We start from the raw sequence: 21,372 nt of genomic DNA on the forward strand, positions 1-21,372 counted from the left end.
TGGACACAGAGGCAGCGAGCAAACAAAAGCAAAAAAATGAAAGATTTTCTCATGCATTTTTATACCCGCTGGCCCATTGTGTTGAGATGTTTCCCTGAATGACATATGGATTTCTTAATACATAGCCTTGAATAACAATACCATTTTGCCGTGCGCTCCCGGCCGCCTTCTGATGACACTATTAGCGTGTGTGTTTTGTCATTTTTGGTGTGCCACAGCTATCAGGGTAATTGACTAGCACTGTTTCCTCTGTTAATGAAGTGTTAGTGGGAGAGAGGACATTTATACGTGCTGCAATTAATTTGTGTGAAGATGCAAAAATGTCCAGTTGTTGCATGAGAAAAATGGTTGAGCTATGACTCGAGCTATACTAAGGTCATTGAGTGTGTTTGACAAGGTAACTTACAAAGCATTTATCTGCAAAAGTTAAAGAGGACATATTACGCTTTTTCAGAAGGCTATTTAGTATTACATTATAACATGCGTAGTGAGTCAGTACAGAGCTGTGGGTGGAGACAGGGGGTCGGTGAAAACTGAGATTTCCTGAACACTCAAGCTTTATATGCAGAACAATACCGGATTACCTAAACACACTTGAATGATAAGGGACCACTGTTATAACGTGGCAGAAAGTTCATAAAACTCCTTAAACAAAAGTCTTGGTAAAAACATGTCAAATTTGATGTGTTTACCAGTTTTTTCCGATGAGGTTTGTCATCCCTCTGATGTTCCCACAGCACCACCAGCACCACCAGCCTCGGCAGAAGCAGTGAGTGAAAAGGCACAGTGACTGAATCAAAGACTGAATGCACATTCCTCAGAGGAACTACATTCCCCTTGAGCTGCCCTTTTACCCATAGCGTCTGATGCTGTCAAAGTGGCTGAAGTGGAGAAGGTTACTCGACATCATTTTGTGTTAGAGCGATATATAATGGTTGCAAACCTAAAAACATTGTCCATATGTAACACGACACAATGGTGACATCTTAATGAGGGATTTTTGTTTAAAGCAACAGTTTTTGTGAGGATTTTAAATGAGTTTTGATAATAATATAGGTCATTACAAGTATATAGTACAGTATATCTGAATCCCGACACCAGGGATATTAAACCTGTAAACCTTTAAGTGCTGGGGTCTTTTGTAAATGCTATTCTGTGCTTTATAAATATCACCATTTTAAAACCAATTATGATTTGTACTAAACAATGGCCCTTCCTCCAGCCCATTTTATTCAATTAGTCTAAAACATTGTCATCGCAGTGTCACGACCTCCTCGGACTGATTCTTTCCGTCTCATTATCTCATCCACAGTCACCAGTCTAACAACATTTACTCAAACGGTTCTTCTGCCCTTCAGAGTGTCCAGTTATATTTATCACACTGCATGGTTCTGATATAGGTCCAAAATCATAAATGAAACCACTTATTCTCAGTAAAGTATTCTCAATTCCTCCCTGAGATAAAGCATACTGTTTTTTATTGTCTGTATTCATGCTGCAATGCAAGAACAGGAAAACCACTGACAGGAAAGCCCTTATGGTAATATTGTTGAGTTGCTTCACTTCTGTATGTGGGCAACTATTTGCCAAGTTTCAGTATGTTGTTGTTCAGAGGCCATGAGCAGTCTTGCAAAGCTCCACTACCTTGGAGTCAGAACAGACACCAGCAGACAATAGGGATCTTTATAAATTCCTGTGATGAAAATAGAAAAGGGAAACAGAAAATTGTAGGCTTTTATGTTGCAGTATAGACTGTCATTATGACAAATTGTGCATTTTGGTGATAGACAAAAACTGTAAGGTAATATGAAGAATTTCTCATTCTTGAGTTCAGTTCTCGGCTTTTGACCAGGAATACTAGGCATCTGACCATGAAGATATGGGTTGAGAGTCAGACTAACTGGAGGAGTCATCACAGTTGAGTGAAATTTGGCCACTGTTTTCACACTCACATGTACACTTCAGTCATAATATAATCTTGGTTCTAGTCCTGGGTTAGTTTTGGCAGTCTAGGTTTAGTTCCAGGTTTAGTTCTGGGTTTAGTGATAGTTTATTCCCAATTTTGATGTGGTGTGCTTGTGTTTTTTGTTAATTTTGTACAACTGGACAGTTACTAATGCTTTTTTCAATTTCAAATTGACTGAGTGCTCTACTGTCTAGTCTTCAAAGACTGGACATGCCTACATACACTGTATCTGTGTAAACCCTCAGTCGTACAGGTCTGATCCATAACAAAAGGTGAAGTTAAATCTGTCAACTGGACAAATCATTGTAGGAGTGAAACGACTGAACAAATCGACAACAACTTGTCCAGTTGACAGATTTAACTTCACCTTTTGCTATAAATACACTGTAATCTTCTTTTTGACTGTCAAAGTGGTATTACCTTGACAAACTGTGGTGGGCATAAGCCCATAGATTGACAGAATAACACCAGACAGCGTGCTGATTTAGAGATGGGTGATATAATGATACCTCTCTGTGGTGATGGTGCCTCTGTTCACTTGACATCTGTCTGCATTTCTCATGCTAATCACAGACTGTGACATTTGTCTGCCAAGGTAATCAGGAAGCACTGGGTCAAACATCCTGAAGCACTGCTCTGAATATAGGTGAAAGTATTACAAGTGGAGCACATTCCATACAAACTTTGCATAAATAATGATGAACTACATGCCATTGCAAAATCACTCTTCAATAACCACAGTTACTTGACTTTTAATGTTTGTTTTTCTGTCATGCCTCTGTATGATTCCGACACCTGGCAGTGCCAAATTGCTGTTTGCTTGTTATTATGTTGTCTCATAATGTATAGCATTGGCTCATTGCAGTGCACCGATTCAGGGCTGCAGCCAGCTGGGCACTTGGGAGTGATTACATGGCAGACTAAATGTGCAGTAAACTGTTGTCCGTTTTAATGCTTCATGGGGATCTGTGTTTTGTGTATTGTTATAGTACTCTACTGAAATGTTTGTGTCACTCTCTAATAGGATGAGGGGAAAAAAACATACTGGAATTACAATTGTTTTCAAGAACAAAAATCCATGAGTTTCAGAGAGATGAAAATGTCATGAAATGTGTGTGTCACACACACACACACACACACACACACACGCACGCACACCCCCTCACACGCAAACACACACACGCGCCCCCCCCAAATTAGGACAATATATCCTAATAAAAGATTAGATGTAAATGCTCTTCAGTGATGAAAGACTAATACATAGAAAATGATACATATATTGGCCACATTAGTTTATAGCTGCATGCAAATCCAATGTGGCAATCATTTTTCAATTAAACCAATGACGTCAGCTACAGACTTTCAGAGACTGGATTATTTTTGTACCAGGATTTACACATGTTCAAAGACAGAACTTTACCTGACTGACAAAAGCTCAGTATTGATTGGAGAAGTGAAGTCCATTTGAGGAATTATTTAAATCTGTCTCAAAACTATTCAAAACATTTATTCACAAATGTACATAAGTGATCCCATGTATTATTTAGGGGAGACTGGGGTAAATGAATGGGGTGGGCTACTTTTTGCATTAGTGGGTTTTCTTTAAGACAGGATATTATCTGCATTAAAAAAATACAATGACTGAACATGACGGAATTGCTTTAATGTCAACAAATCTTATTTTGACAGAACATATTTGTCAATATTAAAGTCCAAATGTACGACGGAGTATAAGGGTCACTTTGGAATTTGGAGCATTTTGTTCAGATATAGCAATTTCTTCTAAATCTGTATAGTTCCTCCGACTAAACAAACTCAAATGGTGAGAAAATTATGGATAACTGGGAATGCATATTTGCAAAAAATATTGTTTTTAATCTGCATAAACTCTCTAACAGGACACATTACACAAAATAAGATGTAATTAAATGACATAGCCAATGTTCCCTCTAATTTTTCACGAGTCTGGGCAAACACACAAACTCCCTGAGCGGTCCCATGGACCACTGTGAGCGACATCAGACCTGTGCACTGTGGTCATGTTGCATCGCATCCATCCAAGTTAAATGGTTTATTAAAAGAACCAAATTACTGCATTTACATTTCTGTTATAAGACTTTTAATTAAGTGCTTTAGCCACTTATACAATGAAAATGACAAAACTCTAGCTCATGACCTGTGTAGTATGTTAATGCTATTGGAAGTATAAATATTTAATTTGAACTATGGCAAAACATGAGCTTCCAACCAAATCAAGCCAACTGTAAACTCCAATGTTGAAAACAAACTTAACATTTTTATGATAAAGCTCTGACTTGTATTATGAGTGTAAGCCATTGTGTGAAACTTTTGCTTGATTATTACAACTCATAAACTAGAGACAGTCAATGACCAATACACACTGAGAGGAATCTGTATCTGCACACCCAGCTGCTCGATTACTGTACTTTTACATAACATATCAAAACACAATATATAATGTGTATTTGTATATAAAATATATTCAAAACAAGTGGTATGGGTCAAAATAAATATATTTACAAACCACACACAGCAAACAGTGAACAAACACACACACACACACACACTTCAAAATGTAAACAAACACACACTGGAAAACTAAAAATACATTCATGTCATTCTGTGACAGAGGTTGAAGGATCGAGTCCCGCTCGGATCAACTTCTGTCATTGTGTCCTTAGTTCTGTCATTGTGTCCTTAGTTCTGTCATTGTGTCCTTAGTTCTGTCATTGTGTCCTTAGGAAAGACACTTCACCCAAGTGGTGTGTGCGTGAATGATTGGTGGTCGGAGGGGGGGTGCAGATTGGCATTAGCTAACGCCAAACAAAAGCACAGAGTGAGGGAGCTAGAGGCTGCTACTCAGGTTCCACGAGAAGTTCAACACTCTTTAGAGGAGAACCCGCTCGTGAAGGACCTGAGGCGACATCTTCAAGGGCAGAAATATGTCAACGACAAACTGCAGACAAGGCTGAGAGAGCTGGAGGAGGAGGTCCAGGAGAAAAAAGCCCTGGAGAAGAAAGTTGAGGAGCTCCAGAAAAGCTGAACGAAGCTCAAGAGGAGAAGGAAACTATCATGGAGTTTGGGAAAACTCTCCTCAAACAGAAAGAAAACTCTCCTCAAACAGAAAGATGAGGAGAGAGAACAAATGATCGAGCAGGGCAGGCAGATGGTGAACGAATATGTGCAAGGCCTCTACGAGGAGAACGACAATCTCAAGAGGTTCTCACAAGAGCAGCAGACCCTTGCCCTGAGGTACCAAGCCAAGATGGAGGAGCTAGAGGAACAACTGGAGACACAGAAGGCGAACAGCCACGACTACAGCGCTGATGTTTTTAAGGAGCTGGAGCGCACCCGCGACACCGTCAAGGAACAGAAAGCCTCCATGATGAAAATTTCCCAGAAACTCGAGCTGTGTCAGGCAGAGAAAAGGGCTCTAGAGTCCACACTACAAAAGACCACCGAGGTGGCAAAGACCAAGGAGAAGCTTCTGGTCCGCACCCGACAGGAGCTGCAGAGGGAACAGGAGGAGAAGCAGGCTCTGCAGAGGAGGATCACCGTCCTGGAGTCTGCTCTCACTAAGCAGAGGAGGACGGCTGAAGAAGCCCTCAGCGCACAAGTCCTCTGCCTTGAGTCTTCCATTGCAGCAGAGCGGCAGACTGCTGAAGAGGCTCTGAACAAGCAGCTTCTCAGCCTGGAGTCTGCCCATGCAGCAGAGAGGCGGGCAGCTGAGGAGGCCTGGAACAAACAGGTCCTCTCCCTGGAGTCTGCCCTCACCGAGCAGAGGCGGACTGCTGAAGACGCCCAGGACAAGGCACAGAAGCTGGAAGAGAGCCTGAACATCGAACGGAGCAAAGTTCAAAAACTCCAAAAGGATTTGGACTCTCAGAAGACGAGTTTTACGGCTGAGCTTGAAAAATGTCACGCCACCAACACGACCCTGGTGGAGGAGAACTCACTCCACCAGAAGAACATCCAGGAGCTGAGCACGGCTTTGACCCACAGTGAGGAGGAGAGAACATCTGCCCTCCTCAGATGTGACGAGCTGCAGACGTCCCTGAAGGAGTCAGAGGATCAGCTGCAGCAGAAGAAGGCCATCATGGAGGAGCTCCAAGCTGAGGTGGATAAGAAAAACAAGAAGAGGAGGTGGTTTATCTGCTGGCAGTAAACCACTCTCCAACCTGAACCCAACCCCTTCTGAACCTGTGTCTGTATCTTGACTTGTTTCTGCCATAAGTGGCACAAATGAGTTGAGGTACGACACAGGTCCTGCATTTTAAATAAATTTAAAAATTAAAAAATTCAAATGAGTCTAAATGTTTCCCAAACATTTCCCCCTTATGTCTGTTACATGTCAGTGGTGAAGAGGTGCCTCTCACAGTTTCACAGGTCGATCTGTAAAACTACACTCTGTAATCACACTGAAAATATGAGCAGCACAATTAATCTCAAATCGATTGTCGTCATATTGAACAAATTTATGACTAGGGCTGGGTATCATTAAGAAACTGCAGATATGATACAGAGATATATGAGCCCCACATTTACATTTACACAGAGACGTGCAGTTCAACGACTCTGAAGAATCACAATATATCAACTAAAACAACTTTGACACTAAAAGTCTTTGTTAAACCAAAGTTAATATCAAATAAACCGATTTTAATCATCAAAACAGTGAATCAAATGTCAAATGTTCTGCATAAATGAGTTTCTTTCCTCTAAACAAGCCACACAAATGTAGAGCTGTGACAGAATAATTTGGTAAAATATAAAAAAAAAATACTCTTGGCGATATATCGATACAGCAGTGCATGATATCGATACTGTATCATTAAAGGAAACGACACGATATGTTGATATTTTGATATTTTTGATTTTTGCACAGTCCTAGTTTGGAGATAATGTGGATGTGTCCTGTGCATCTTTCAGTTACATTACAGTGTGAGGAGCTACACACACACACACACCCCCACACACACACCCCCGCACACCCCCCCGCACGCACACACACACATACCCCCCCCCCCCCACACACACACACGCACCCACACACTCCTGTGTACTGGGGCTGATGCTAGTTTAGGATCTTGACAGTATGCAGATGTCACTTCATTGATGAAATTAAATGATAAATCTACAGTGGGATAAATTCCCAGATACAGGACGGGTCAATTTTGATCAATTAAACTAAGCCTGCTTCTAAGACAGTACTGGGAGTCCCAGCAAACTGTTTGCCAATTCCATGCGCTGACTTAGACCAGCTGCACTACCCATGTGGGTTCCAGGTACCTAAAATAATTTGTTCTTTAAGTGTTAATTTCATAAACATCAAAGCTGCTAAAACTCATAAAAACTCTCACAACTATTTAACTGATCACATGAACCTTCCAGAGGTTTAACTACCTCAATGCTTTAGCGATACTAAAACTAATTTTTGACATGTTTTGAACAGATTATTGGTGGAAACAAGCTTTGAGTTTCCAGCTAAGAATTTAACAACTAGTTTGACTGATGGGTCTGCTGTTTTATTATTTTCTTTTTCACTTTTGAGCTAAGTGCCATTGAGGCATTTTAATTTGACTCTCCCTTTTGACTCTCCCTTGGTGAATTGGTCATTTGAAAGGCAACTGGAAATTTGTAGAAAGTAAAATAATTATAGCAAAATGAAAAAGGCAAAATGGGCCCTAAAATGTAACATTCTTAGGGGCCCCATCAAGTCAATTCAGTATGGTGGTAGTCATGGCAAGGTTGATGCAATACCTGGTCCTGTTGCCAAGGTGCTAGATCCTGTTGTATAACTGTCTGTTGGCTCCCACTCGACAGACTAAAAATGTTTAAGAATTGTGTCACGGGCAGCTCGTTGTGACTGTTGGCTTCACGTTCACATTTGTCAGAGGTGCAAGTTCTGAGATATAACCTCTGTCAAATAATCACATGTAATATCGATGTAATTTTGAACCAATTTTAGGTGTCACCATGATGCATTGCACACCAATACCCCCTGATGCATTGTATTGACCGCATTTGAAGCCAAGTCATTATTGGTCAAAGTACAGCATTAGGAAGCTCTATAGCTAACAACCCATTAAAAATATAATAGCCTGTACTTCAAACGTCTCTATATGTCTCGTGCCCATTTGTAAAAGCAAGTTGGAGATAAAGGAGAGAACAGAGAAGCCGTGCGTCTCTTCATCGCTGCTTTTGTTTTATTCATCTTTGTTCTTTTAATCATGTCTTGATTGCTGGTCCAGTGCCTTCCTATTTAATAAGGCTTTTACTTTTACAAATGAAAAGAGTGATAAAATGTGTGCGTAAACTAATATATGTAACAAAATGTAAGTACAAAAACAACAAGTACAAAAAGTGCATTTTTCACTGATGTAATAATTTACCTATATTACACTAAATGGATTCTTGTGAGCTTTAGGTCATGTAATACTGTTGTTACCTCATCAAACATAGGTCAAACATACCCAGAGGTGTGCTTTGGATCATTCACATATGTTACACAAACAGGAGTAACCCTTCATTATTAGTCTGTCTACATCTCCAAAGCTCAAAATGCTCATAGATGACATTTTACTTTGCAATGTCATCTATGGGCAGTTTTCAAATTTGCAGCTACGTTTTACATTTTGTTCAGTAGAGATGGGTAATTCCAGAGCTGATTTACCCAAATGATTCTAGTGCAGGTGTATGGAGCACTTCCTGTATTACCATGTGACATCACAAGGTGTATGAGTGTTTTCTGTTTGAGAGAAGAACTCAGCCTAAATATGCAGGCTTTTTGTGTTAAACATGTGGATGAAACAAAACACAACTCCTGGTATGTTTTTGATGAGGAAACAACATTATGACACAGCTAAAAGAGTTAAACATTGCGCCTCTGCAGTTTCTGAAAGTAAACTTCATATCGTTTGTCATATTCTAAATCGGTTGTATTTGCATTTGTAGATTGAAATTCAAGAACGTGTCTTTTGCACTAAATGCATTTTGAGAAGCAGTGTTTTCTCCATCTGTCTGACACACAGTTTTGACTCATTGTTTATTTAGTCATTAAAATCACATCCACTCCATAGATACGTGTTGGCAAGTTATTATTGGAGTTGCTTCCAAAAGTTAAATATTCTGAAGTTTGTTTTTGTAGCAGTAAAGATTAAATATTTAAAATCATTATTACTGAATGAAAATAAAATATATAACCGAAATGTAGAGATAAGATTCAAAGAAGACATTATGTAAAATCAACTTTTATTAAACCATGTTATAAGGATGTTCCCTCATCAAGTCAAAGTTGTATTTCAATTCTTTTGTGCTTGTTTGAGTAATTCTGTTTTGTCATGTATTCAAAGCTTGCTGCTTGAGTTCTCAGACAATTCCTGTTTTCATCTATGTCTGCCCACTGCTCTGTACTACAAAAATACAATACAAAAAAAATACAAAAATACAAATGTAATACAAAAAAATGAGCTTCCATGTGAAATATATAGGGTTAAAAATGTGACAATTTTTCAACAATAAAAACACAGAAATGAAAATCTGCTACTCACTATGGTGATTAGACACTATGAAGAGGCAGGGCAATGGACCTGTTTCTATTATTAAGCTGCTTTAGATCAATATTATGGTTACAATGAATAGAATGTAAAAAAATGATCTATGTAGGTTGAGCCATGGGACCATGGGGCTGCACTAAGGGAGCGTCTCTGTGTTCTTCATATAGTTATAAGATCTGACTCTATGAGCAAGCACACTTTTCTTGTATTCTCTTTTGTCTAAAGATATCACATGAAAGCAAAAAGGGAACAGCATTCTCATAGTTGTCTTGTTATTTAACAGTTTTTCAAGTAAGTTTCGGTGAAGGCAAGAGGCAAACGATACTAAGGATGTTTACTTTGAATCTCTGCCACAATCTGCATTCTAAGTGGTGTTTAAATGTTGTTCAGGACAATAGGGTTAAAGACCTGAGGTTAATGCATGGGATATCTTTTGGTCTCTTTCTACATTTGCACATAGACTCTGTCAGGTGGTCTTTGTTGCATTGATACTAAAAGGTTTTTGTTTTGGTGGAGCTATCATGCAAAAATCTTAAAGCATGCAGCACTGCATTTAATATTCAGACCCACTTTAAATGACGACGGCAGAGAAATCTGTATTTCTCTGCTATACAAAATTAGTATGGTGATTTCTGATACAACTTGTAACTTGTTGGGCTCATAACCTCAGATTATGTCTGTGATCTTTAACACATGCTTCAGTTTTGTATTTTCATCAAAAACGCTGAAACAGTTCTGATGGATTTTGTCTTGTCGTTTTTTTTATGTCTTTGTGGAGAGCACTGGTCTTAGATGGTAACAAGTCAACAGTAGAGTCAAAGATGTTCTCATTGTGTCCATACGCCATTATTCCATGTGCCGCTCTAATGTACTCTCCCACTGGGAGAGCTTGGTGCACAGTATGGAGAAGGAGAGGGCTATGTCAATAAGAAACAAAGCAAAAAACAGAGAACGGTTGGCTCTCACTGCACCCCAAACAGTGCCAAATGGTCATAAACAGCAGAAAACATATGACTTATTAAATAAATGCCAGAAGAGTGATTTATAGAATTGATCTATTTATTCTTCGGGGACATAACACAGTATTTCCATATTGTGGACTCACTGTTCTATCAGAGATTGATTGCTCCATGGCCCTATGGCGGTTATTTGCTTGGATGTTTTCAATCCCATTCTTTGTCTAATTTGTGAGACACAATTGAACAGTGTCTTGGAACTCTACACAGCAGGACTTCTATGGCTAAACAGGACAGTTTCAGGCTCATGGCCTGGCTTGATGTGTGTTAGGTCTCTCATAGAAAGTGCTGGAACCTGAACTTCATAGGTTCCTGGTTCGTTCCACTGCAGATTTTCTTGCTGTGTTGCTACCTCCAGCTCCCTCCAGCTGACTCATCAACACTTTCTACTTAAAAAGATGAATCAGTGCAGAAAGTGTCCTCCCTGTCATCAGATATTTTATTTTCTGATTCAGTGGCTTGTTCAGGTGTGCAGTTTACATTATGCAGGTTGTTACAGACATCTTCTGGAGCATACCAAGCTGGAATCTGAGTAAGCTTTAAATTTATCCATTTGAGAAAAGGGCTCTTTGGATTGTATCATCTGTGAAGAGGATACCATTGCCAGTAGTCATTTTGTAACAACTTCACTGCTACAAAATTTCTTTCTTTTTGTTTTTGACGGCCCAGGGTCCTTGTGTTCTCTCTCGTCTATTTCGATCTCAGCCAGTTTTCTCTATAAGAGCTCTTGGAGTGGTAACTGTTTCTCTTGAAACTGAGCAGACCCCTTGTAAATGCTCCAATACACTTGTTCTGCCAGTGCCGTAGCTTTTTTTACAGGTGGGCCCGTCATCCACCCTCAGGTCTATATTTGACGCTAACAGTGTTACTTACAGTCATACGTTAGAGTTTGCTCTAACGTACGACGTATAGCCCATTAGCTAAGTCTTCTACATTTAGATCTTTAGCTTGCAGCAAAGAATGATTTCACTATTGCTTTGTTCAGTACATTTTACAGTACTGCTCTCTATTTTTCAAGATGTCAACAATAATCATTTTTGCTGTGTTTTTGTAAAAGCTAGCAAGTTGTTTTTCTGACAACCACTAAGGATGCTTGACACAGTAGAGGCTTTTTATGTACGCAAGCATCTAACGCCACAGGAACAGGAAACATGTCTGGTCAAGCATCACCTTTGCAGATATGATGCAATCTCCACTATGCTATTAGCTTATCTATGTGGTTGTTGCCCTGATGTGCGAAAATGCATCAGTTTGCATAAAATGTAAGAATTTGTAATTTAGAAATGCTGCAATGACCATCCAACATGAGGCAGTAAAGAAGGCGTTTGAGAACTTATAAACTACATGCACACTTATCCCCTCCTGCATCATTCATTATCAAGTTTGTCAAGACATTTTTCACATAAACAGATGGAGATGAGATGGAAGGGGCTCCTGGCATCTGGGCTCAATAACCAGAGGCGATAGAAAAATTCATAGGGGAGATCTGAAAGTGACAGAATCATGGTTCTCCAAATCCCAAGTGCTAATATCAAGCATGAATGTCCAGAGGTGACGTCCTGAAGGCCTCCAAACTCAGACTCAGACACACAAGGTCTGTCTGAGCGCTGCATTTTGGAAAAGAAATGTAGTCTAGTCTATTAATCTACTCTTCAATCTTGTCTATTAATCGTAATAATCTTGTTTTGATTTACCACAATGAGATTCAACTTTCTGCAGAAGAAAACTTCACTTGTTATTGTTATTAAACTATTTCAAAATCTCTGACATACAGGCCTGCAGTGCACTCTGGGGTTTACTATGGCTGCCATAGGTTAAACAACTTTTTATGAACAAAACTTTCAGGACTTTAATAACTTTTTTAAACACATCACATTTATTTCAGTTATATGCCATTTCTGATTCACACCGTTTGCAGAGTAGCATTTATGTTCAATCAAATGAAATACATAAGTTAAACAAATATAAATACTCATAAATGTATTACAACATGGATATTTACTAAAGGGTATTCGAAGGTAATAACTAGGGCTTAGATATTTACAGTTGAACAGTATCCTTTTCAAAGCCGTGAACCTGTACAAAAAGATATAAGGACAAGATCATAACTTACAAATCTGAAATTCAATAAGACTTCAAATCTGTGGATACTGAAGAAGAAGAAGTGAATTGTTAACAGTGCCATAACAAATCACTGTAGAGAAAGACATATCATAACAAAGAATCAAGGCTGGGTTTATTGTGGAAAGTAGCAGGTGTATTGCCTGGTTCTGATCTCTATCTGTTCATACGCTTCACTGAAAACTCTTCTCTACCTATCATTTTGTCCATAACATATAACACATAATACTGTAATATGTTAGAAATAACACGCTAACATAAAGCTCTCTCTCTGATCTGAGGACTAGAAAATGATAGGTTACCTCCTCAAGAGCTCAGCCTCTAGTGACACTTGTTTTTACAGCTCCACATCAAAGATAGCACCTCTGCTTTCTTCATTCACAATCTCCTCCTTCTTTAATACTGTAATGTGGCAGAAATATTATCACACAGGAACACAACTGGCAAAGCTGATTTACATGAAATAATGCTAAAATACTGGCACAAATTTCAAACTGTAATCATAATTAAATGTATTTAGGTATAGTTGTGATGCTGTTACATACGCAGCACTTCAGTGAACTAAATTAATAGAGGTACTAGAATTGATATGTTTAAATTTTATTATTGACTTAATAGGTCGTTATACTCATTCACATTCGTCCCATGTTTTAGTAAGACACACACACACGCACACACACAAGCGCGGACACATGCTATTAATCAAATAGTTCAAATAGTTCACATATATCCATCTCAATACAAAACACAGTTACTTCTACCATGCAATGTTAAAGGTGCATTGATTGTGGCCTACAGTGGATTATCTTTGCTTTGTGGGGTGAGGTGTGAGTGGCTTCAGACGCTTCTAGTGACGCATAACCCAATAATCTGTTTTATTCACTCATCTTATTACTTCAGAAGTCTTGTTTAGGTTATTCTTTGTGCCATGCATAGCTAACCTGGCCAGTGTGTGAAATTGTGACAAAAGATAAATGCATTGCCCCAACCAGATTACTCCTAGATCATTTTAGAGTGAGTCATTGAGTCAACTGGAATCAATTAACAAGATGTAATGAAAACTATGCAGCAGGAATTTTAATGCATAATTATTCACTTACATTTGTTGATTACAATCCCTCCTCTCCCTCAGGTCAAACCCTGTTCTACCTGTTGCATATTGACAATGTGTCCTTATGCAAGACACTTCACCACCTTGCCACCACATTTTAAATAATTTTGAGGGAGCAATAGACTTGCATTAAACTTTTAGGTTCCTCTACCCAGCTAACATATTATTATCATTATAGTTATCAATCATATTAGTCGTTATTAAAAGTCACTGACTGCATACAGTGTCATTCGTATGGAAGAGACATCCTTGACTATTTGAAAATGGTAAAATGTGTTTCATTGAATAAAAATTGGTGTGGTGATGTTATTAATATGGGATATTCTATTTAATTTGCACTCTTGATTAGGCTGCTGTGTGTCAGCCACTGGAGCTTAAGGCCAACTGGGGGGATAAGTGTTGTGCTGAGGAAAAGATTACTGCTCCTCTATTTCTGTCCTGCAAAGCTCTTTAAAGGCCTTACCCTCATGTGTCTGGCAGTGGACCAAGGCTGTGTATGTGGAGAGCTCTGAGCATGCTGATGGTTTGTCTGCCTCTTCTTTGTGTCAGCATCACCCTGGAGTCTGGGAGAAGAAGAAGGGAACATTTTCAAGGATAATCGTTACAGGACAAGGGAGGAATAGTTGCCAAGATGCTGGTCACCATGCTAACTGCCATGTACATGATGGTCAAAGTGGCAGAATCGGTAAGCGATTGTAGATAATTGTGTGGTGTTAAAATGGAGCATAGAGTAAAAATAGGGTTTTCTAGACCTTCTGTAATCAATATTTCATATGGTGTAACCAAGACTTGTAAATTTATGTCATAGGTTCTATATTATGATAATTTACATTTTTAAAAATCCATGTTGAACTCTTAAGTCTGTTTGATGTTTCATTTTAGTTGTAGTCACACATGATGTTAACCTGACAGAACGCAGCTGTTGTTTTGTAGCTTAATTAAAAATAAATGATCGTCTAATGCATCTAATGCAAGTTGATTAATAACATCCACAAAAGTCACTGTCATGTTATTAAACAGTGTTGATTTTAGATATTACCTGCACAGAGCAGTCATTAATCTGTGAGACAACTGTGCAATAGGTTTGATTATTTCATGTTGTTCTATACTAAAACCCAAAGGCATAAATAGTGCTAGTCCTAGACAACCAGGCTTGAGTAAAGGTTGTAAAGAAAGGATCTTCAACAAGAAATCTAAAATTCAATCATGACACAGTGTTGTCACACACTCTGAGCAGCAAAATAGTCTTTTGTTCATTAAGTGAAATACTTTTGAAATCATGGGCATTCCTGTGAGAAAACATAGTTTCATATTTTCAGAACAGCTAATATTTGCCTCTCCATCAGAAATCTTCATGTACACCCATGTGTGCATGTGTGTTAGGTTATTTAGTGTTCCAAATAAATGATTGTATGGAGTTGAAATAGCATCATAACATAGTTCCTCTTTGTGTTTGTTTACCTTCAGATCAGCTTGCACTTTGAGAGAAAACCTGAGCCACTGCCTTACATGGTCTCCCAGCCTTTGCCTTGGCAGATTCACTCAGTGTCTCATAGCCGCAAGAACAGCAGAGTAGATGAGGTAAGTGCCACAACATGCACAATTCTTAAAACAACTTTGTTTCATGCACAGAGTTTTAACTGTTTCCCTAAAGTCACATAGGCAAGTTTAACTGTCAGATCCATAGTTGATACTATATGGCTCTAGCCTGGGATCCATAATACTTCTTCAATACTTTACCAAGATCTAAAAATACAGAGCGATGCCATTCTGGACTTTGAAGAGAAACAAGGTTATGTATGGCACTAAAACAAAGTATAATATTGTTCTGTATATAAAAGTTGGTTCTAACAGGTGAATTTAATCTTGGACCTTTGAAAATGGAGCAGAGACGAGCAGCACAAAAGAGCAGGACAAGACAAAGATTAAACTAATGGGTTAGTGTGGAGAAGCAGACAGTTCTTTAGCCCCACAAAAATAGGGTTGTAGCCTGAGCTATGTAAAATCATCAAGAGTGCAGGTTCTGCTGCTGAGGGCCAAACTGTCAAATCAACTGCGCACCTGCGCGTGCGAAGATTTGCCTTTCGCTCGCAGTGCGCTCTGCTTGAGCTATAATCCCAATCAAGAGATTTGTTTCCGAGGTCACTGCCCTAAACGCGACATAGGGCGCACATTTTAACGAAAGCGCCAACGGCTTTACACAAGTTGACTGCGCACTATGATCTCATCCCACATTACCATGTTGGGTCTATGGACAGAATGTTATCAACCTCAGAAAACCATGTGGAGGAATCTGTCTCTTGCACTCTGTGACGCAGACACACAGTCTGTCTCTCTCGCCCTTTTGCTCATCCTAATAAGATGACCTTTACTTTGCTTTATTCAAAGTTTGACGGCTACAGGAGGAACAGCATAGGCGTTTACAGAAAAAGTAAGTTCAATAGATTTTTGATAAGCAGGCTATTTTTCTGCTGTCTGAGGTCAAAACGTGTGCTAAATTTGGACAAGAGACGTTAGGCAGAAAAATAGCCAACCTGCTGTGAGCACAATGTGTGTCTGTTTGAACTTGATTATTGCTGCAGACTATGTCTCCATGGCTATTGCCTCTACCTCTCTGGCTATCCCCTGTGTCCTGTCGTGCTCAGACTCCAACGCCAGTAATGGGACGTGCACAAACTCGACTGCACCCCCCTTGAGTCCTGTGGAAGTAGAAAAAGCAGCGGCCACCATCCAGACACACTTCAGGAAGTTTCAACAGAAGAAGCACAAGAATGGAAAATAGAGGGACGGGGCTGTGCGCCAAAGACACGTGTTCATCTGAATGTCATTATAAATATACACAATGACAAATAGAACTATTTATGTAGCTTTTTAAGTGCTCCCTGTAAGCTTATGTGTTTGAATGAAACTCAAATGTATGCTGATGAATGTGAGAGGATTAAGCAGTGCCTGAGTGGTATTATTTCAGATTTTCTGTTAAAAGAAAAACTTACTTGTGTTCATACAAATGAATGAAAACACGATCTGATTTTAACAGTGTGCAAACTCTTTTAATAAAATTGGACAAAATGTTATAAAGGTCTGTGTCTCCCTCTAGTGGTGTATTTTTATGTAGTATCCAAACGCAGGTGAGAGTGGATCAAAGTGCATATATAGTTTGACTGGTGTCAGATTTAACAGGATAAAAGAAATAAAACCCTAGTATCTTGGAGGAAACTCCTCAGAATATATGTGCAGTTAAAATTAGTGTAGTGTGCAATTTTCATTTTGACCCTTTTGTGACCCCAGCCCTTGGGACAACTGATGGAAATTATAGCCTTTGGTTATAATCCGGTTCATGTTGTATCATATCTGTTCATTAACATGCATTGTACCAATCAAATACATAAATAAAATACAATATCTAAATAGAAACTTAATCTTAAAGTGAATTAACTTAATCTCAAAGTGAAGTTAAATTGTAAGATTAAACTTAAGTCAAAGTGAATTATATAGTGACGTCGCACGGTATGGCACAGCCGGGGCCCCAGCCTGGAGCCAGGCCTGGGGTTGGGGTTCGAATGCGAGCGCCTGGTGGCCGGGCATTTGCCTATGTCCCGGCCGGACTCAGCCCGAAAGGACGACGTGGGTCCGCCCTCCTGGGAGCTCACTACCCGCAGAGGGTCTCATAGGGGTCGGGTGAATAGAGGACTGGGCAGCAGTTGAGGACGGATGTCTCAACTCCTTGAGAGGGGTTGGACCCTCCACCTCTCTGGTGTTGCTCATGGGGAGAGGGGCGAGCTGGTGTGGGCTTGCTCATTGCCCCACAGCTCCGCCGTCACGTGTTGGAGTTCACCCCAGTGAACGAGAGGGTCGCGTCCCTGCGCCTTCGGGTCGGGGACAGGTCTCTCACTGTTGTATCGGCCTATGGCCGAACAGCAGTGCAGAGTACCCAACCTCCTTGGAGTCCCTCGGAAGGGTACTAGACAGTGCACCTACTGGTGACTCCATTGTTCTACTGGGGGACTTCAATGCCCACGTGGGCAACGCCAGTGCCACCTGGAGGGGCGTGATCTGGAAGAACCACAGTGGTGTTTTGTTATTGGACTTCTGTGCTAGCCACAGTTTGTCCATAACAAACACCAGGTTCAAACACAAAGGTGTCCATCAGTGCACATGAACCCTAGGTTGGAGGTCGATGATCAACTTTGTCGTCGTGTCATCTGACCTTCAGCCGCGTGTCTTGGACATTCGGGTGAAGAGAGGGGTAGAGCGGTCAACCAATCACCAGCTGGTTGTGAGTTGGATGCGCTGGCGGAGGAGGAAGCTGGACAGACCTGGCAGACCCAAGCGTATCATATAGGTTCTGTTGGGAACGTCTGGTGGAACCCTCTGTCAGCAGGGTCTTCAACTCATGCCCCCGAGAGAGCTTCTCCCATATCCCGGGGGAGATTGGAGACATGGAGTCCGATTGGGCCATGTTCTCCACCTCTATTGTTGATGCGGCTGCCCGTAGCTGTGGTCGCAAGGTCTCTGGTGCCTGTCACGGTGGCAATCCCCGCACCCGGTGGTGGACGCCGGAAGTAATGCCATCAGGCTGGAGAAGGAGTCCTATCAGGCCCTGCTGGCTTGTGGGACTCCTGAAGCAGCCGACAGGTACCGTCAGGCCAAGTGTGCCGCAGCCCATGCAGTCGCAGAGACAAAAACTCTGGGCTGGGAGGAGTTCGGGGAGGCCATGGAGGAGGACTATCAGTCGGCCTCAAAGAAATTCTGGCAAACCGTCTAATGCCTCAGGAGGGGGAAGCAGTGCTTCACCAACACTGTCTATAATGTGGGCGGAGAGCTGCTGACCTCGACTGGGGACGCTGTTGGGCAGTGGAAGGAATAATTTGAGGATTTCCTCAATCCCACTGTCACGTCTTCCGAGGAGGAAGCAGAGTTTGAGGAAACAGAAGCGTACTCGTCCATCACCCTGGCTGAAGTCACTGAGGTGGTTGGCAAGCTCCTCCGTGGCAAGGCTCCGGGGTGAATGAGAACCATCCTGAGTATCAGTACCTGTGGACAGGAGGGTGTGTTCCAACTATAGGGGAATAACACTCCTCAGCCTTCCCGGTAAGGTCTATTCCAGGGTACAGGAGAGGAGAATCCGACCAATAGTCAAACCTCGGATCCAGGAGGAACAGTGTGGTTTTCGTCCCGATCGCGGAACACTGGACCAGCTCTATACTCTCCAGGCTCGAGGGCTCATGGGAGTTTGCCCAACCAGTCCACATGTTTTTTGTGGACCTGGAAAAGGCATTTGACCGTGTCCCTCAAGGTGTCTGATCAAAAGGTAAAGAGAGCTGAAGTTAAGACATCAAAGACTATGTTGAACTATATTGAGAAATAACCACAGTGCCATCACGGTTCATAAAAAGATATCTTTATTGCACAAGGTGTTGAGTATTCTTTTTAAGTTTTTTGTTTTCATAAAAAAGAAACTGTTGAGTTAAACACAAGCAACTGCAAATTTGAAGCAACAATTCCCTCATAAAAGTTTAAGGAACAACCTTTGCATTTTAAAATATTTTATGAAGTCCCCTTTTGATAGTTCAAATTGCCTTTTCTATGTATACCCAGCAAAATCTCCAGAACATGCAATGCAGCAGTCCTCCATAAAAATGTGATAATAAAAAAGCCAAAAATATACGCTTCCTGTGACAAAGTAAAATGAAGTAGAAAGGGTAACAACGTAATCAGACATCCTGTAAAAGAAGATCTTAGTTACATATGCATGGACCACTCAAATTGGTTTTGACTGGCTGAAAAAACAAGATAAAGCAGTGTAACTATATTTCTATAATTCTTCATTAAGATCTGTTTTGTAACAATATCTTTAGTTGAAAGTTTACATTGTGCCCTGGTTTCTAGTGATGTCCAAAATAGTAGTTGTTCTATACAAAACACTTTCTTATATGTACACAAATCCTCTTGTATGGAGCTAATGTGGGCAAGGATAAAGTGAGACAAGGGGATCTGAGTGGAGCTGGATTTGAGATGTTTGTGAAAGTTTTTATGTTGGTTTTACACACAGCAAACTTTATTTATTTTTTTAGATTAATAGAAAAAAAACAAACAAACAAACAAACCAATTTTATATTCCTGTGGTGATGGTATAGTTACAAAACGATGTTTATTTGATGTACAGAGAATATTAACTTTGAGCCAGCATAAAACCTGTATTTCAGTGTAAAAACTACAGCTGTGCTGTGCAGAGGTAAGCTGAATGTAAAAGCATGTATTTCTCTGATCCATACAATATCCAGTTAGGTAAGAATATTCCATTATATTAAAAGGAATGTTTTGCATACATACAATAGAAATGTGAAAGGCATCTTTATTTTGTAAAAATAAAAACAAATCTGTTTCTCCCTATATTTAATTTGAATAAATTGAACTGCCGTGAAGAGTAAATGCTCTGAGTTGTGTCTTGCCTGCAGTCATGGGGAGGGAGTTGCTATGACATAACCTTTGCTGTAATGGCATTGAGCTTGTGAACACACCTTTGGAAGGTACAATACAACATATTACAATAGGCTCACTTACTGTGTAGGCTGTTCATTCATATTCAAAATGTTTATATTAAACATCACACTTTCTGCAATGAGCCATAGAATAGACCACAGCTAACCAGCGACACAATCTCACACTACACTTCATCTTTACTGTGCTTGTCCTTGATAAGCCACGGCCTGCTACACAAGCGCCGCCACTGAACATTTACAAAATCACAAGATCCTTGTAGAATTCTCCAAACTCATGTCTTGTCTATGCTTTTCCCTTTATATTTCTGTCCATGGTAGTAGTACCCGTTTAAGCCATGAGCTTCCCTCTGCTTCACTCCCTTCCTTCTTGCAGTTTTCATCCTAAGCGATTGTCTTGTGATCTTTTATATATATTTTCAATTAGATCGGCTTTAATATTTATTTTTTCAATATTCATATAGTTGCTATATATTTAAATAGAAATATATATGTACATACTTTTGAAAACAAACATATAGAACACATCTTTTTATTTTTTTCTATTGCGAGAGCCCTGATGTTATGGTGTAGCATTGCAAAACATTTGGAGCAACTCAATTTTTGGAACGATCTTTGTCATGGGATTTAGCTTTGGGAGAATAAGAAATGTGGGGTAAATGTCAGCATAACTGTAACAGATACAGCACCATGTATAAAGCTTAAAACGACTCATCTGAAGAGACTGTGTTGGAGCTTTGGGGACTACTTCCATTTAGAATAATGTTGTCTCAATATTCTTCACTCAACCACTCCAGGTCATTACATTAAAATAATTTGATACAAATAGGATTTTTGTATATCATAAGCATTTGTATGTGTCTATGCATATTAAACCTAACCTCTCATCTGTTTTCTTCTTAAATGAATAGCTTGCTAGCAGTAGGTCACAGTGACTCTGTATGGATATGGTGGCCAACAGCAACAAGTAAAAAAGGCAGAAAAAGAAAGAACAGGAAGAGTAAAAATAAATAAGAAAAATATATATAACGTGGCACCATTATGTAACATCCAAGCTTTCTTATGTCCTGTTCTTCCTACA

At 39.9% G+C, this 21,372-nt stretch overlaps 1 protein-coding gene across 2 annotated transcripts; it reads left to right on the forward strand.

The window, feature by feature from the left end:
- Positions 1–14,313: 14,313 nt before the first annotated feature.
- Positions 14,314–16,831, forward strand: LOC117380678 (uncharacterized). Of its 2 annotated transcripts, none has more exons than XM_033977509.2 (4): positions 14,314–14,476; positions 15,259–15,372; positions 16,180–16,222; positions 16,374–16,831. In XM_033977509.2, the coding sequence occupies exons 1-4, from the start codon at positions 14,423–14,425 to the stop codon at positions 16,571–16,573; spliced, it is 411 nt and encodes a 136-aa protein (XP_033833400.1). In that variant the 5' UTR covers positions 14,314–14,422; the 3' UTR covers positions 16,574–16,831. The 2 variants fall into 2 exon arrangements, with proteins under 2 accessions (XP_033833400.1, XP_055081905.1); XM_055225930.1 differs by having other exon boundaries at positions 16,437–16,831.
- Positions 16,832–21,372: the final 4,541 nt, after the last annotated feature.

The sequence above is a fragment of the Periophthalmus magnuspinnatus genome, chromosome 13 (assembly GCF_009829125.3).
Source record: "Periophthalmus magnuspinnatus isolate fPerMag1 chromosome 13, fPerMag1.2.pri, whole genome shotgun sequence".
In the NCBI taxonomy this organism is placed as follows: Eukaryota; Metazoa; Chordata; class Actinopteri; order Gobiiformes; family Gobiidae; genus Periophthalmus; species Periophthalmus magnuspinnatus.